Consider the following 17726-nt stretch of genomic DNA (forward strand, 5'->3'; position numbering starts at 1 on the left):
TCAATCATCATAAATAACTTTGCCAAAAATCCCAAATCCCAAATGGCGCAGTTATCATCTCTTCAAGTCCAATGAACTTTAGAAGGTGACAGACCTTGCTTCAATAGATTTGAGGCAGTCTAAATAGTTTTTTGGGGTCATCTGAAAACATTTGTGTCTCGTAGAAAAATTGAGACACTTAATTCAAAATACTTGGGAGGTTGTTCCTTGACAAAGTTCTATTATTGCCATCGTATGTCAGTCCCATTTTTACGTCTTGTAAGACTGTGCAGACATCTTTTAACGAGAAGAAAACTATGGTGGCATCTTCCAAGTTATTCAAGATAATGAGAAATACGAACGTCCTAAGTTTCCATTTTCATTTTCCATTAAAAAACTTGAACAGGTCAAGCATGATTGATTGTTAATTCAGTCTTCAGGAGATAAACTGTTTCTCGTAACTTTTCGATCATTCTGATCACAACTTTTGAAACTTTGAATTTAAATTGACCCATATTCCACCTTCTGGTAAAAAAATACCATCGAAAACACCCTGTATAGCGTTGATGAAATATCTTTCGAGAGTAAAATTTGCGATGAAGGTGAAATATTAAAATATTCAATGGACATGATATCAGAAAATAGGTCGTTTTCAAGAAAGCAAGGAACAACAGAATGGTCATTTCCAATCCAGTTTTTTGAAAAACAATTACATTGTTTTACTGTTCACATTTTTCTACCCTTTCTATATAACTCGCAAATGAGATTAGTTTGGGACGATGTTGAGGATATTTAAGAAGAAAGTAGTGAATCACACACAAATCTGATTTATAGGTAAAGATAAGTATACCTACCTATCTCTACCGAAATGAAGTCATGTTTTGGAATAGTTCCTTTATTATTACGACTCTATTTCTTCAAAGTGTCTTCAAAATTAATTATAAAATAACTATGTTTCAGCAACAAATATATCTCTTCGAAAAAAAAGTCTAGACTGGCTAGCAATAATTTTCTTCCGAAGTGCTCCCAAAAAGTTTTGAATGGGTTCCAAATGATATAGGTTTTCCTCAGCGAATTCATCACCGCCTTCGGACTGGGATTTTGAATGACTTTCCAACACATTCATCCTAAACAGAAACGTCACGTCGCTTAAAATACTTGAGAGTAGGTATCTTGTTGCTAGTAATTGTAGAAATTAGGTAGGAAGACTTTATGAATGGCGACACATCTCTAAATTAGTTTTTTCAGTTACATCCCTCTTTTTCATAATCGCTTAGCAGAATTGATTTTGATTCGTTAATTATATCAGTTCAAGAAAACCAGGTTTTCACAAATCGTTCGTTTCACACAAAGTGCAATAAAATATTCTACTGAGAACCAAAAACATTATGTATGTTGTGAATCAAAACTCTCCAAAACATCATTTTTATTTACAATTTCTTCCCTTGTCACATATCTCCTTTTACAATATTCATTAATATCACAATATTTCGGTTATAAAAGTGTTCAGGAATTTACTACAGGATTTTACGCCTTAGATTGTGCGATATTTGTTGACACTTATAACTGGAAAAACTAGATAGGAAACAAGTTTTTCCCCTATTCTCATTCTAATGAGAAACAAAGAAAATATATTCATTTTCCGGAATTCAATTTCCCAGAAGTCTTCTGGAGTTTCAAAAAACCAAAGTGAAATAACCAAACGACTTTTCAGCGGCACGACAAGTGAAACATCCCATCCACTTATAGAAATGGGAAAATAGTAAACGATTCTTACTTATTTCCTTTTCCATCAGTAGTTTTTCCTCCATGTGTGCCACTTTTTATAATTTCAAGGGGCCTACTGCGGTAAAAGTTTTTCTTGAAACAGAAATCGAACAAACTATATTTTAATGTCAGCAGATTTTCTGTGAGGCTACTTTGCATTTGCGTTTCTTTCAGTTGAAAATATATCTGACTGTATTAAGCCTAAGATTACTGAACGCCAGAAATTGTTCGAATGGTTCAAAGTAGGTGTCGTAGTAAAAAAGTATTAAGCATTTTCATGCCAAACTTAGATAGGCATGATTTTCAACAAGACAGATCTTCATGAACAGTTGACATGAGTTTTGCTATCTCTAAAACATCTTATGGCATTCAGGTACACGTCGACCTTGATTTTTCTACGAAACATAATCAATTCCCCTTGTTACTTGTAGGATAGGTGTTGGGTTGAGGCGTTCAATAATCTAACATCTACGAATTTTCTCATAAAATAAACCTCAGGTTCAAAATCACATGGAAAGACGCGTTCTCCGTTTTCTCTCATCCACCATCTCCAGACCGTAAAAATTCTAGGAAAATTCAGTGCCTGCCTTCCCCACTTATCCATTATCCGAATTCCTCCACGATTTCGATGTACAGACTCCTGCACCCCTCCACCATTCGTTAACATCTTCGTAGTTCCTATGAGTCAAAGGTGCGTGAAGCATGGCGCAGAGCCGACACCAAAAATACGTATTTATGAATTCCCCGGTGCCTTTCCAATTGAAGTACGAGTTGTACAGGTCGTTGTCCTTGTCCAGCCGATGAAGGTACTGGGCCAGCTCACGGGGGTTGTTGAATTCATCCACGTGAATGTAGGAGCCTTCTGGGGCGCTTCTCTGGTAATCCTCAGGCCTCGCACCCATAACTTGAAGTGAAAATTTCAAATAAAAGCCGGATTTATGAATAAAAACTTAATATCTGATCATAAAAGAGCTTCAATAATTTCTGTAGTTTTGATCACAGAACTGGAATAAATAAATATAAGCTAGAAAAGCATTTGAAAAGATGAAAAATTCGAATTCAGAACACATAAATCTGCATTCAGCAATGATAGAATAATGTTTCCAATTTGTACGAATGAATTAAGGACATAAACATCAGTACAAAATTCCAATTACTGTCAGTCAGTGGTTCAGTGCATAGATTCACTTATTGTAGATCACTTTTCATTATTGAACTCTATGGGAACCCATCAATGCTTTTCATTTACAATACCAACCTTAATTCCGCAACACAAAATCTTAACTTATGGGCTAATGCCAACCTAAACATTAAAATTTTTAATAGCCACCCAAGATGTCAATCATTCTTGCATGGACTATAAGTAACTAAATGTCCACTCACCAATTGGAAGAACATTATGACCCAATCCGTTCACGTAGAATTTCTCCGTGATGTAATCCCTGCAGTTGGAGTTCTCGAAGGCCAGATAAAATTTGTACTCTTTCTCGAGGACCTCGAAGCACTTCTTGTCAGTTCGAGGACATTTCAAGGGGCCGCAGGTGCCGTAAATATCCACCGAAATGTACTTTCCCAGTTCTCTGGCGTAAGCCAACCTTCCGTTTCTGGCGCTGCAGTTTGACACGAACCAAGCGACTTTTTTTGTTCGATTCGCGGCGTAATCCCTCGTTTGAGGTTTGCTCCTGATCTGGAAAAGTTAGGAGAGATAAGATCGGGCTGGGAAATTGGCAGCGGGAAGTTTTAGGTATTAAATTCGTTCGAAATTGGGCTTGAAAGCTGTGTGGTATTCAGGAATGTTGGCAAAGAATAATCACATTTAGATTTTTGTGCATCATGTCTCATCTTACGTGAAATTCTATGTTCTGAAGTCAGAGAACTGACACTTTGATTTATTATCAATTATAAAAAATTCTACTGTTAATTAACCGAATAATGAATCAACTTCAGCTTTGAGTATTTATTGGACAAATATTTGTTCGTGAATCGAATGAAACTTCTCTATTACTCCCTTGACAATAGTATATAATAAAAGTTATCCCTCCTTCCAAAAGTTTGTTCTGGCAACTAGTGATCAATGTGTTTCATCCACGAACAATATCATAAAAACGAACAAAGTTGTTATAATTCACGTAAAAATTATCGATTTTTCATCCATAACCCATAACTCATGAATTTTACTGCTTTCTTATCTTTATTAAACAATAAAAGTTATCCATAGCTATATCTTCTACCAAGGATTTCAGGATATTCCCTTATTCGAACGAAAGAAAGTTGCATAATTGGACAGAGCTTCCCAGATATACCTTCATTCTGAGAAAACCTTCTCAAAAACATCTCACAACTGGTATTTCAAATGCTAAACTGGATCATTTTGAAGTAGGTAGATACCAACATAAAATTTCAAAAAACATTCGGTTTTTTTGCACGAGATTCAATCAAAACTAATGGAATGTGCTAAATCGGACCTTTCGTGCTTAGAAACTCACAATTCCACTTGAAAAATTGCATATTTCAAACACATTTTTGCGTCAGTTGCAAAATGGTGCATGCTTCGATAAAAAATTTCCCTTTGAGTTTGAAATTGCCAGTTTTTGAAGTTATCTCACCTGGGGATCGTAATAAGTCCATCTCTCGTAAGGTGCTACCAGGTCGCTGTCCCTCCTGTAGGTGGCCGTCCAGTTAATCAAATTGGCGAACCTTATGCTCTGAGTGTGGTAGGGACACTCCAAGAAGTACAGGATCCATATTTGATTCTTGGGTCGCATTATGCCAGGATGGATGAAGTGGTCCTTGTACAAGATGGCATCGGCATCTTGCGCCTTGTTTCTGTCATCTGTCAGGGAACATCTGTTGACTGGACACCCGTGGAACGTTAGAGATCCTGATTTTTGAGCCCATGTCCCTAGACCATTGTAGGCTAAGATCAGCTTCTCGGGCGATTCGTACTCTGGAAAAATGGGTTTTCTCGAAGAAATAATGATGTAGTCACCAATAATTTAATACAATTCCAAGTGGAATAACACAATTCGTTAAAAAAGCAATATCATAAACAGTATTTTTTTTAGTTTTCATTTTTATTTTGAAGTTAATCCATCGAGAATCAATTATGTACTATCTTGTCCTTTATATTCACTCTTTTATATTCTTGGAGGATCATAGAAATTTTAAGGACCCAGTGATGCCTCGATGCCATGAACATTTTGTTTACCTACTCTACTGTGAAATGAGAATTTTCATTGTGATCGACTTGTATAATTTCTGTTGAAAGATTGGGAAAATATACTTCAGAGTAGAAGCAATGATTTCAAGGAAGGATCAGTTGTTCAAAATATCAGTATGTAAAGATTATCCTAACTCTATAATCTGTACCAGTATGATTATTTAAATTGGTGACAAAATGGCGAATGCTCCCACAATAGTCATCAATGGTTTCATCTTAATAGGCAGCGTAGAGACTTCCTTTCTGAATGAAAAGTGGAAAAAACAGACAAATTATGTACTCTTTGGGATGAATAAATTCATCAATGATTATTCTTGCTGTGCAATTGATACTTACATAGTAGATATCAATTTTCAAGAAAGTATTATACTTCATGAGATTCTTTGAAACTTCACACGGGTCTACAAGTAATTGATGAATTTGATCGTCAACATATTCCGACAGAAATGGATAGATAGGTAAGTAGTTTTTGCAACAAAAAAAGGGGATGAACTTCTTAATGTCAGCGTGAAATTAACTTGCTATTTTTCGTAAATACTTGATGTGAAAAAACATGGAAATACAAGCAATGGTTCGCCAATATTACCTTGATATTCCTCCGGTACATACATCAGCTGCTCCTCGATCCTGTCACCCTCATGCTGTTCCGGAAACAGCCTCAGGTGACCCTTCAAGTTCTCCGGATATTCCGTACCTCCCCTGAAGAACCAAGCCTTGCCTTTGGGCCTGACCTCAGAGGCATCCTCCTCAGGGTTCTTTGTCACTACGGGGGGTTCTGGTTCCGCCTTTGTCTGCGGTTTTGGGACGGAGGGTTGTACTTTAGGGGGTTCATCTTGCACTTGATTCGTTTTCCAGTAGTACCTGTTGGTTGTGTACCAGGAGAAGCCGTCTTGGATCGAGACGAACAGAAAGAGGGCGGCCACCAGTACGACAACTAAGCAAACCTTGCGCAACGAAACACGGGGTGGCATAGTTCAGATGGACCCCATTCTCATCTGGAAGGATACCACGGGTTATGTGAGTATTTCGAGCATCCATAGGAGTTTGAGGGGAAGGAGAATCTATACAGTATACACCTCCTTATACACAGCCAGCATTCGACAATTTCAGAACTCAAAAACTAGAAAAAAACGCTTGAAATCTCGCACAAAGGTCAATCGTCTTTTAAATTTCCCCATTAAATAGTCGAGCTAAGAAAGTTTTTCTGAATAGCTATAATAGTTGATAAGATAATATGTTTCTACGTTCAAGATGAGTCGAAAATCTCAAGGGATATTTTTCCTGCTCAACTCCAAAGGTTTATTATATAATTCCAACTCATACTTACATTTAAACATTGTGGATCAATCAGGATAACTCAGTCATATATAATTATGAAGTTATATTTCCAGCAATGGAACTATCGAATAGGATATCCCAATTTTATTTGCATAAATTGGCTGCATAAGATAAGTAATATGCAGGAATTAGCTGTTATCATAAATTACATTACCTAGAGGTTTGCTATATCCAACGATATTTCTGTTTGTTGATTCAATAACGAACAACATTAGTGAGAGTTGTTTGAATAGTACGAAATGTTTTTCGTATAAGCGATGGACTGATACACCTATGTGTATCAGGAAAATTAGAATTCGATTAACTGTAGTATATTTTATCAAAGTAGGTATACATAGAATAGATATCGAAACTTAGGTTTATAGTTTTAAATTTTATTCTGGCTTACTTGAAAATTTCCTTCAGGGAATGCGCAAGTTCTTTTATCCATTTCTGGCTCAAAAACTGTTCCTTGATAATAAGTTTTCCAGGGTAAATCAAAACAAATCTTTACTTGAGATATGAGATCCTCTTGAAGTTAGGAGGAAATCAAGTTCTAAAAATTAGAGGAAGATGTGAAATGTCTGAATGATCCATAACATTAGGTAGGTATTCCGAATGAATAAGCAAAATTCGATTGAATATATCTGAAGCATTGTGTTTATAATTTCCACACATCAAGCAATGCGTAGTAATAAACAATATATATTGAATTGCAAATTTCAATTTGGTCATTGTCACCATTTGCCCAACACCATAACGGTTTATCAACAAAGGAAATTTAGGTTCAATCAGGCATTCCCAATTTTTGGTTATGTTTGAAACTCGTTGGATACAAAAAAGCGAAAATTCATTAACCATACTCAATAATTTTGTCGAATGAAAGGCTAATTTCAACTATTTGCTAAACATTTCAACGAAAATATAGGATGAATCGATAATAGTGAATTCTCGAAAGTTTTCAAAAAGCAAACTTAACTGCTGTGATGTGAAATTTTTTGAATTTTTCGAAATCGAAAATAAATTACCAGTATTTTGAATGAATGAAGTCAAATTCGATTTCCACACATTAAGCCATGCAAAATAATCGACAATAGATTGAATTGCAAACTACACTTTCTTTATAAAGCAAAAAAGAAGCAAAATGTAATACTTTTGAAACATACCTAGTAGGTCGTAGTTATCAGAACAAACATAAATAAAAGGCGAAGAAAACGGCCTTTTATCGTATTCCCCAATAATTTCAAGGTGCTTTATCACAAAATTATACCGACTGTCACATTGCTTATCAGTAACAAGGAAAAGGCAGAAAATTGGTGTAATATTTAACCACATCCCTTCCTATAACACAGTCTCAATACAATCTCGAGATTTGGAAATGGAGATGCAATGATGAGATCATTTCCATATGAATATTAACTATTCCTGATATAATTTCTAGTGTACTATGAATTATGAATATGGTTGAATATAATTAATGTTGTTTGATATGCATACTAATTAGGTTGTATTTATAAACGAAGATTTCGAATTCTTATCATCGATGAATAATAAGAAATCATATCTTGATGAAAAAAGATTTGTTTACAATCTATACCTAGTCTTCGAATATGGTCTTTTCTGCTTCTTTTTCTACGCTATTTTTCGAAATAGGTACCTATTCAATTTTTAGTTGAAGTCATCACTGGCGAAATCAAATGTGTGGAATAAAACTTTAATTTCAACTAATTGGGCGGAAGCAGAACCACTTCTATTAATTAGTTGATCTAGGATGGTTTCATTCATTTTCTTCAACGAATTACTCAATAGTAATTGATTAGATATATCTTCCAGTGTCAGAGAAGCCAATTTGTTCATTGAGATCCCGACAGAACTGTCATATCATTATGTGAAAAAATCATCATGGAAAGTTGAGTAATTTGCCATTATTTCTATAACGATCTGAGACCTACAATTTTTTGTCTGTATGAATCAATCAATATTCTTTATAGAGTGCATTTGTTTTATGCGATAACAAATATTCATCCTGAAATAATATAAACATAAATGTTTATACATTTTTACATGGATAACGTTTTCTACGAAATTTAAAAGATTCATCTCAAATAATTTGCATAGGGAAACCCCAGTGAATAAAATAACTATAAACATTTTCGAAGTGCAAATAAGATAAAATTCAGTCAGGATTATCATCAAGCGATTTTTTATAGATACTATTGGGAGGGAGTCAAAAGCAATTTATGTGCGATAAAAATTTTACGACAAAATAACTAGACAAAATAAGTATGCAAAATTTTGGCATTATATACTTGAAACATGGGCTAAATTTCTGAAAATTAAGAGAAAATATTGAGCATGATATTTACAGTTTGATCTGGAGAGAAAAAAAAAGGTGAAAATTATTAAATTGAATAATTGGAATTACAATCCTTCCTGGTTAAATTCAGTTTATTAATTGAATTATTTTCTTTGAAATTTTGAATGTAAATGTAGATAACCAGAAATCAATTGATAGTAGATCATAGTTTCGATGGAAATTTAGTAGATACATCAAAATTCAAAAATTAATTCATTTTTTACGACAATTAATGGAGTGTTCCCCAAATAGTCAAGTAAATTTTAAATTTGAGTTTTTCCCTTGTATTTATTTAAAGAATAAGTTGAGTATAAGTGAGTGAGGGGGGTTGAAAAGTTTAAAAACGGAAAGAAAAACGAATTGAAGCTGTTGGTCTTGGTGGAAAATCTCAGTTCGTTGGTGATTGATGCTACAAAAATGTACAACCGCATAAATAATGAAAGAAAACTTCCAATTTCTACCCCTAGGGAAGAAAATCAGGGGAAAAGAAGAATAAACATTCTTTGGCATGAAAAATTGTGAAACATACCGATCAAATGCAAGAATACTCGTCATTTTCCACCACTCAAAACTCCCCCATTAGAACGAAACAGTGATAATTCGTCTGAACCGAAACCTCCGGGGTGACTCACCTATTGAAAGGGGTGTCATACGACCGCATTGCTCCGGGGTGCACTGCTGCCTTCGAGACCATCTTTCCAATTCGGCCGCCTCGGCTCGGAAAATCCATATAGAAAATTCGATAGTGCGCAGTCGACGAAGAACACGAGCCTGCGAGTCCCCACAGGCCCAAACAGACATTTAAAAATGCGAAACTCCGTCTCTGAGGGGCGTTGCGAAGTTTATTCTTCCGATCATCGTGTTACAATTTACGAACGCGATAAATTGCCAGCATGAATATGCGTCTGTTATTTTCGTACTTGAAGCCAGCGTTCGGTCAAAGTAGGCTAGCAATTTCGAAATTATATTGTGTTCAGAAGTGGTGCTTAGCTAGTACCAGACTTTTTTCTGATTATTTCAAATCCACCATGAGCTGTGATGTTCAAGGATTTCGGAAAGTTTTCTCAAACTCGTAAATATAGAATTCAATTTCGATTTGTACCTGAGAAATGTGCAGAAAGTTTAAGAGTATTGAAAATGTGCAGAATTTTGGAGGGATTTTCCAATTGTTCGAGACCCATAAAGAGTACGCATTTTTGGGTTTGAAAATGGCGCCAAGCGCATCCGATACTCGTTGAAGTTGGGAACCACCAACGTGATTTTTGGGAACTACCCTTCTTCTGTTTCTTATAACCTACCAATCGTACTCAACTTTCAACAGGGGGTGTAACTCAGTGGTAGAGTGTCTGCTTCGCATGCTGAAAGTCCTGGGTTCAAATCCCAGCTCCTCCACAACTTTTTTTATTCAATTGGTGACTTCCTCATCATACTGGTGATGTCTACTAGATTTTTTTGAAGGACTTGAAACATAGTTTCAAAAGAATAACATCTTTTTTTTTTGGCTACTCGATATTATGTAAAGGGTGAAAAAAAAACTCGATAATTATGATATGTATATATTATATACTTCAATAAAAGTATAACTCATAAATAATCAATCAGTACATCTTTCATAAAACGAATATCATCAAAATATAAAACTGAGAATCAATTAATATAAATATCTCTTATAAAATGCATTCGAATTTCGAACTTCTTGTTAGTATAAAATGGCACAAAAAATCTTTCATTCGATTCAATCATTATTTTCTCCTTTGTAGAAATTGGTTACTACATCTGGGGGATGGGAAATGCTACAATACTATTGGACATTCTCTATATCTCTATCTAAACAACAGATACACGCGATTGCAATGTTTCTTTTATTCTCCTGCGTTTAATTTCACACCTAACTAATATTCTCGTATTATTCACTTATTATATTACTTATACTCAACCTTAACAACAGATTCCAATTCGGATCTTGGAATATTGATTTTTCTAATACCCGATTTCACAAAGCTTTATCGCTAATGCAGTTTTGAGAATTCTTGGGTCAAATTATGATCGAAGTATGTCCATTCAAAGATCTTCTGAAACCAAGAAATCTGAATGAAAAATGAATTTTTTCACCAAAAAATCAGCATACGGTCAGTACCTTTTTTCTGGCTGCTACAGCTCCTCAAAGTTCACCAATTCAATTCGAAATTTTCCACTAAAAGTGATTTATTTCCCAAAGAACTGTTCCTAGGAAAATTTTTATTGCATATTCGGAATCAACGACCTCGAATTAGTCGAATAATGAGTCGAGTTGATATCGTACGAAAAATAAAAAATTTTGGATTCAGAATAATTTCGTCTGATACTCGTTACCCGAGCTCCAAAAAAAATTTTTTTTTCATTCAGCTATATCGACCCGGGTCATTTTACTGACTAATTCGAGGTCGTAGATCACGAATATGTAACTAGATTTTTCATAGGATCAGTATTTTGGCAAATAAAACACTTTCAGAGGAAAATTTCAAAAAAATTGGTCGACTTTGAGGATCTGTAGCAGCCAGAAAAATGGCACTGGACCTATGCTGATTTTTTCGGTGAAAGATTGATTCTTTGCGAATGGAAAAAACCACATTTCATTTGTCCACCACGAGCATTTTAGATTTTATGATTTTTTCTGCGAAGGTCCAAAATCTCGAATTTTCCATCGACCATAACTTGAAAAATAAATTTTTTTAAAAATATCTGTTTTCATATTCGTGTTCTACGCCCTCCAATTAGTGACCAGTATAAATTTGGTTTCGATCGGAGACCAAAAATTTTTTTCAAAAAATCGCAATTTTTTCTATACATATGTATGGAAAATTTGAAAAAAATTTTATCTCCCCGATTTTCACCAAAATTGGATCATTTACTGAATCGAGGGCGTAGATTACGAATATGCAAACAGAATTTTGCTGAAAGGATTAGTTTTCAAGTTATGGTCGATGGAAAATCGAAAATTTTGGACCTTCGCGAAAAAAATCATAAAATCTGAATTGCTCGCGGTAGGTGAATGAATTTTGAATTTTTTCATTCGCAAAGAATTAATCTATCACCAAAAAAATCAGCATATGTCCAGTGCCATTTTTATGGCTGCTACAGCTCCTCAAAGTTGACCAATTTTTTCGAAATTTTCCAATAAAAATGATTTATTTCCCAAAATACTGATCCTACAAAAAAATCTATTTGCATATTCGTTATCTACGACCTCAAATTAGTCAAAAAAATCACCTGGGTCGATATCATTCGAAAAATAAAAAATTTTGGATTCAAAATAATTTCGTCTGACACTTGTCGTTACCCGCGCTCCAAAAAAAAATTTTCATTTAGGTATATCGAAACAGGTCATTTTACTGATTAATTCGAGGTCGTAGATCACGAATATGCCATGAATTTCAGGAAAAAAGTAGGCCTTCTATATTAAATCAAAGTGCACTACTTTCGAGTTGTAGAGGTTGGGCTTTACCCTTTAAACGCACTTTGTGCTAGTCTACGTTAAAAATCACTTGTAAAGTTACATTCCCTAAACATAAGTACAAACCATTTAATGCCCATCTTCCACATTCGGTTCCTAACCTACCTCATTTTTGATTTTCGCATTTTCATCTACACGCTTACACAGACTAGGTAAAACCCCAAGCAACAATGTTATGAAAGATTTCTTGTGACATCTCCACATTTAAAGCTTTCTCTAATAATTCATCTCATTACTTTCGGAATCACACTAACTAGATATGATAGTCAAGCATTGTGGCGATATGGTTAGAAGACATAATATGTTATGTGCGTTTCTTTAACGATGATCGGCTGGTGGAGGTGGTTGATTCACCCTACCAGGATTATCCTGATTCAGTTGCGAAGCGGTCACGCTTCTCGTTTGTAACGTCGAGGTTGTGGGTTCGTCGAGTAGTTGTCGTAATCTTTGCAGTTGCGCTTCCAGCTGCCTGTTATGATCCTCCAGTATTTGCATCCTGGCTTCCAACCTGAAAAACGACATTAAATCCGTCGTTACGTTCAAAACTGAGGAAGGGTTAACTAACCGTCCTTTATGTTGCCTCAGAAGCCTGGCTTCCGCCAAAACGTCGTGCTGGGGCTGCTGGGGTGGTTGCGGTGCGGTTCCCCGCTGCAGCTGCTCGTATTCCTGAAGTAAAGCCACGTTCTCGGCCTCCAACTCCCTGATCATATCCTGCAGTTCGGCCCTCTGCTCTTCGTCGATAACCATCATCAGCTGACCCGGACTCGCAGGCGCCCCTTCCAACGAATGACAATAATCTGCGATTAATCTGTGCTCCTCGTCGGGGGACGCAGCTCTCAATTCGACCTCCGCCAATCTACTCGCGTAAATTTCGAGTCTCGAGTGCATATCGTTGTGCTGCGGCGATGCCACCGGACTTTCCAACTCGTCCCCTTCCAGAACCGACCTTACCGGAAGATAACCAACTCTCGGATGCTTCATGAAGTATCGTTTACTCTTGAACTTGTTCTTCAAGGCTTTCGTAAAGTCCCGCATGTCTTCGATAGAAGTAGTGGCAGCGCAGTACTCATGCATCGGGTGGGAGAGTTTGTGACTTTTCGTCAGTCGACCGGAGAAGAAACAAGCCTGACACATGTCAAAGTTGAAACATTTCAGACACCTGAAAGTTTTATCATTTTCACTATAAGCAAAATGATAATTTGGTATTTCCTACCTGTATCTAAGTCCCACTATTGGATATTGCTTGCAAGCGTTGCATTTCGCTTGATGTTTGGCTGTTTCTGCCGCAGCTAACCTATGTAGAACTGGTAACCACACTAAAGACTGGGGTTCTTGGTTCAACCAAGCCAGGAAATGGGTCACTTCCAAATCTTCCCTGTCGCCAAGACAACTCCTAACACTGGGTTCAATGTTTGAGCCTCCGAAAGCTGCTACCTCACCGAGCTGCCTAGGAACTTGAAGTACATCGTGCAAAAGTAAACCTAACTTTCTTTGATCCGCTTTCTGCTGGGGGTCTGCTATGAGGCGATATAAATACCTGTATTTCTCCTCCAAATGTCCTTTGGACAATAATATAAGGCCAACCTTGAAGAATAAATTGTAACTATATGCTAGATTAAAATAAAAGTTCATGCATCGAGACCGAATAGATTTACCTTAAAACTAAGAACCCTTATTTGACCCGTACGCTGACTATCGTAAACATTCAACAACCAGTTTAGGGCTAGATCCACACAAAGCGGTACATCTACCACATCGGGATGTTCTAATGCTGCATTCTCGAAAATCGCCCTCAGTATGAGAACCATGTCGGCCACGTCCAGGATCTTATCGTTTTGTCCGCGTAAACCATGCAGATCGAAGGCCTCGGATGCAGTCTGAAGCGGTACGCGGTCTAAACACAGTTTGTTCTGTAGCGCTCGAAGTTTTAAAGCTGTCCTATAGGCGGAGAAGCGAACTTCGTTGAGCTGAAGCAGATGAGCTGCCAGATCGAGCATTTGGGGATGGTCCCAATGCGTGGTTTCCGTGCTGTGGTTTATGTAATAGGGCACTTTATTAGGCGTGGTTGCTCGTTCCCAAGGTGGCTGAACACTTGGAGGGCCAGGTGATACCGCTCCTTAAAATATTCAAGACGTCTTTCTTTATGAACGAAATCAATAATTCAGATCTACAACATGGAACATTTTCAACACTTTTATAGTAATATTTCAACAAATTATACACCTAAACCTCCCTCATGAATCATTCTGTTTCTTGGTGAAAACTACATGAAAATCCGTTCAGTATTTCTTGAGTTTATCACAAACAGATGGACAGACACGGCAAGGACATTATAGGTTTGGTCGTAGAGTGGTTCACAACGGTTGCAAACTGTACAGAGCAAGCGCAATTCCATTTTAGGGTAGCGACAATCCATTTACGCTTGCTCTGTGCAGTTCACAACCGTTGTGAACCACTCTACGAACGAGCCTTATAGAATCTCATACCTTGAGTACTATTCGTCAATTGTTCCCTCCTCTCCCTTATGGCGTTCTGCAGTGCTCGGCATCTGGCGCTGCAGTCTTCCAGCTGAAAGGCCAAATTGTTCGGTAAAGCGCCGGTTAGGGTGGCTGCCTGCATTTGAGCCTCTTCCAGCGATCTCTGCAGAGGCGGCAGTTGAGTTTCTAAGTTCTTGAGGCTCTTCAACAGTTCCCTAGCTTCAGCCGCACTTCTCGGGCCACTCCAACTCAGAGTAGCTTTTTCCAGACGAGAAACGGCTGTTGAAGCTTCTTCCAGATTCATCGTGAGGAGTTTCAATTTCTATAATGAGCGTTCATGAAATAAATTAGATGTATTATGATATTTACCCAATGAGCATCTTCGAAGGGGACTCAAAACATACATACAGCGTTATTTTGCTCCAATCTTGTCGCCAATTTATCCGACTTATCTATGAGAGAATTCCATTTATCCGACAACTTCACGAGTTCCCTACGAAGGTTTCTAGCCAGTTCACTGGAAGGATCCCCGGCTACAAACTGTCTAGCGCTTCTCAAACTTGATTCAACCAACGGTCTCTTGTCCTCCAGCTGTTGTCTGAAGGCCCTATGGTCGTCTTGGCGAGCCGCTAATCCCAATTCTGTGTCTTTTCTTATAACCCACTCTGTCAATTCTCTTAGCGAAAGAAGCAGAGCACCCCAATAATCCGCGTTATGTTCGAGTCTATTTTTAAGGTCCGATGTGTTCGTTTTCAGCGCCTATAAAGAAATAATTTCAGGGTATTCCACAACTACGCGAAGAACTGATTTCTTCCAAATTCTACAAACAAATCGGTTTATGATTTTTTTAATCTAAGAAATATTTCAACTAGTTAGATCCTTATCAATAAAAGCACCCCAGGAATATTACATACATATTACAAAAACTTGCCATCAATTATTTGTTCTCAATTTCAATTTTATTATCTATAAGCAAAATAACATGCATTCATTCCATGGTATCTTTCATCATATAAAAAAACTGAAAAAGCTTCTAGTAAAGAGATGATTTTCTTGAAACTATCAGGAGCATCAATGGAGATGCAAGAAATTGATTTTATGATGTTCTTTTATTAAAATTTTTATGGGTTAATATTTTTCGTAGGGAACACATTCTTCTTAATATGAATCGAAGATGATTTTTCAGCATGCATAAAGCTACAAAACGGTTAGGCTATGTTATTGTAACCTAACACTACACTTCAATTTTTCAGTTTCGACTAAATACTGAGCCCCGAGATGAATTCACTTCAATATCTTTAGGCCATAAGCATCAATCATCAAAGAAAACAAAGTCAGAGAAATATTCTCAATCTACTTCCTCTGAAACGGATTCTGTGATAAATTTTTTTTTTCAAAATATAAGGGGTGCAAAACAAATGCTTGTTAACAAGATAGAGAAAAAAAAACATAAAAAGTGTGCATTTGGAAATGAAAACGTGATTTTCAAGCAAACAAAAACTTCTCAAAAACACCTAAACTTGCAGAGTTTGAAAATATCAACAACTTTGACTAACCTGCCATCTACGTTCCATCTCGTCACCCCTTAGCTGAAGCATTAAAGCATCTTCTGGTGCAAGCGATCCCAAAAGTGTCATGCTAGCTGCTTTTAAAGCAGCGTGAGTCGTAGTCTGCCTTTCAATATCTGCCTGCAATTCTTTCAATTGCTGTGTGGCTCTTCTCGACTCTACTTCACCCTCTAAAGTCTCGACGACAGACTCAGCCTCACTCAACCAAGCAAGAAATTTATCTAGAGATCGGTCCAGATTTTGGAGAGAACTTAAAGCCGAGTGCAAAAGTTTCCCTCTATTGATGATGCATGCATCGAGACGAGTGTAATGTTGATTAATATATTCTGCAGACTTGAAAAAGTGAAAGTTAGATTGGTTGTTAGCCTGTAACACATATAATTCAATGCAATCTAAAAAAAAACACATAAAAAGCATTAATGTGCGTGAATTTTCGAGACAAAAACAATCAGGTATTAGTTGCAGAGCTCAAAATAAACAAAATAAATTCAAATATATTCAACTCAACTCATAATGAAAATTGTAAGTTAAGGCTATTTTATTAAAATTCAAACAAATACTACACCCCTGAGAAGTTAATAGAAAAACGTTTGATTGAAGCCATTCATAAATTAAATCAATGACCTACTCAGATATATTATTAGGATTAACAATTTGGATCGTTTTGTATCCTTTAAGTTCACCATTCTTGTTATGGTCAAAAGTATTAATTTATTGTTATTGAAATCGTTTCAGAACAAATCATCTGCCCATTACAAAAGCTTGGAAATAAAATCTATAATTATGTCATTTCATTCCCCAGGTCTATGAAGATTCCTAAGATTATTCAAGAGCTAATGGTCTCGAAAATTCAAAGCTGCAACTTAAAAGCAAACATACAGCACAACAAGCTTGCTTTTAAATACCTTCTTGTATCGACTAGTATCTTCATGTTGATGGGCAGTGATCAGTCTTTGGGTTAAAAGCTGAAAAGCTTCAATTTGTGCCTTGAAATGATGTAATTCGGCATGTAAGGCCTTTTGTTCCCTAAGTTGTACTTCTAAAACATCAGCAGTATGTCCTACAGGAGCTAGGACAGCTAGCCTGGATTCCATTCTTTGAAGCCATGTCTCAATTTCTATTCGTTTTTGTTCGAAACTCTCTTCCTTCTTCTGCATTTTGCAGTAAATGTCGATCGCAGCTCAGACGAGTATTTTTACCTACTCTTTCATTCACATCTTTCTTTTTTAATCAAATCTGGGTGTACTAGGAAACTCGGAACTTCTGACAATCCTCGCCCTATGCTACTGCCCGTATTCACCAATCACAGATCGATGTAGGTATTTAATTTACAAAATATGACAGGGTTGATGACCGCGCAAGACATTCTGAGTTAACCCCAATTCGATTTCTTTCTAGCTACTACATTATGATTATAATAACAAATCAATGAAAACGAATTGATTGCGATTGAAGAGAAATGAAGACTACCAAGGGCCAAATTTCAAGGTTCATTCAGAATTTATCTAAATGTAATAAAAAAATTGAGGTTAGACATTTGAACAATAAA

The 17726-nt window shown here is 36.5% G+C and overlaps 2 protein-coding genes and 1 non-coding gene across 8 annotated transcripts; 1 reads left to right on the forward strand and 2 right to left on the reverse strand.

The window, feature by feature from the left end:
* Window positions 1–1392: 1392 nt before the first annotated feature.
* On the reverse strand, window positions 1393–9488 carry LOC123311867 (glycoprotein 3-alpha-L-fucosyltransferase A). Of its 4 annotated transcripts, none has more exons than XM_044895975.1 (5): window positions 9169–9488; window positions 5553–5961; window positions 4353–4693; window positions 3130–3433; window positions 1393–2650 (listed from the first exon to the last, which is right to left on the reverse strand). In XM_044895975.1, the coding sequence occupies exons 2-5, from the start codon at window positions 5935–5937 to the stop codon at window positions 2343–2345; spliced, it is 1338 nt and encodes a 445-aa protein (XP_044751910.1). In that variant the 5' UTR covers window positions 5938–5961; window positions 9169–9488; the 3' UTR covers window positions 1393–2342. The 4 variants fall into 4 exon arrangements, with proteins under 4 accessions (XP_044751910.1, XP_044751908.1, XP_044751909.1 ...); XM_044895973.1 differs by having other exon boundaries at window positions 9272–9487; XM_044895974.1 differs by lacking the exon at window positions 9169–9488 and adding an exon at window positions 7450–7643.
* A 471-nt stretch (window positions 9489–9959) lies between these two features.
* Window positions 9960–10031, forward strand: Trnaa-cgc. The gene has a single exon. It is a non-coding gene; the product is annotated as a tRNA-Ala (tRNA).
* Window positions 10032–11795: 1764 nt separating this feature from the next.
* On the reverse strand, window positions 11796–17684 carry LOC123311100 (dystrophin-like). 3 transcript variants are annotated; one of them, XM_044894877.1, is made up of 8 exons: window positions 17083–17684; window positions 16166–16510; window positions 15018–15368; window positions 14619–14931; window positions 13788–14248; window positions 13346–13716; window positions 12698–13291; window positions 11796–12640 (listed from the first exon to the last, which is right to left on the reverse strand). In XM_044894877.1, exons 1-8 carry the CDS (start codon window positions 17332–17334, stop codon window positions 12451–12453), a joined length of 2877 nt encoding a protein of 958 aa, XP_044750812.1. In that variant the 5' UTR covers window positions 17335–17684; the 3' UTR covers window positions 11796–12450. The 3 variants fall into 3 exon arrangements, with proteins under 3 accessions (XP_044750812.1, XP_044750811.1, XP_044750813.1); XM_044894876.1 differs by having other exon boundaries at window positions 16166–16543; XM_044894878.1 differs by lacking the exon at window positions 16166–16510.
* Window positions 17685–17726: the final 42 nt, after the last annotated feature.

Source organism: Coccinella septempunctata, chromosome 4 (assembly GCF_907165205.1).
Source record: "Coccinella septempunctata chromosome 4, icCocSept1.1, whole genome shotgun sequence".
NCBI classification, from domain to species: Eukaryota; Metazoa; Arthropoda; class Insecta; order Coleoptera; family Coccinellidae; genus Coccinella; species Coccinella septempunctata.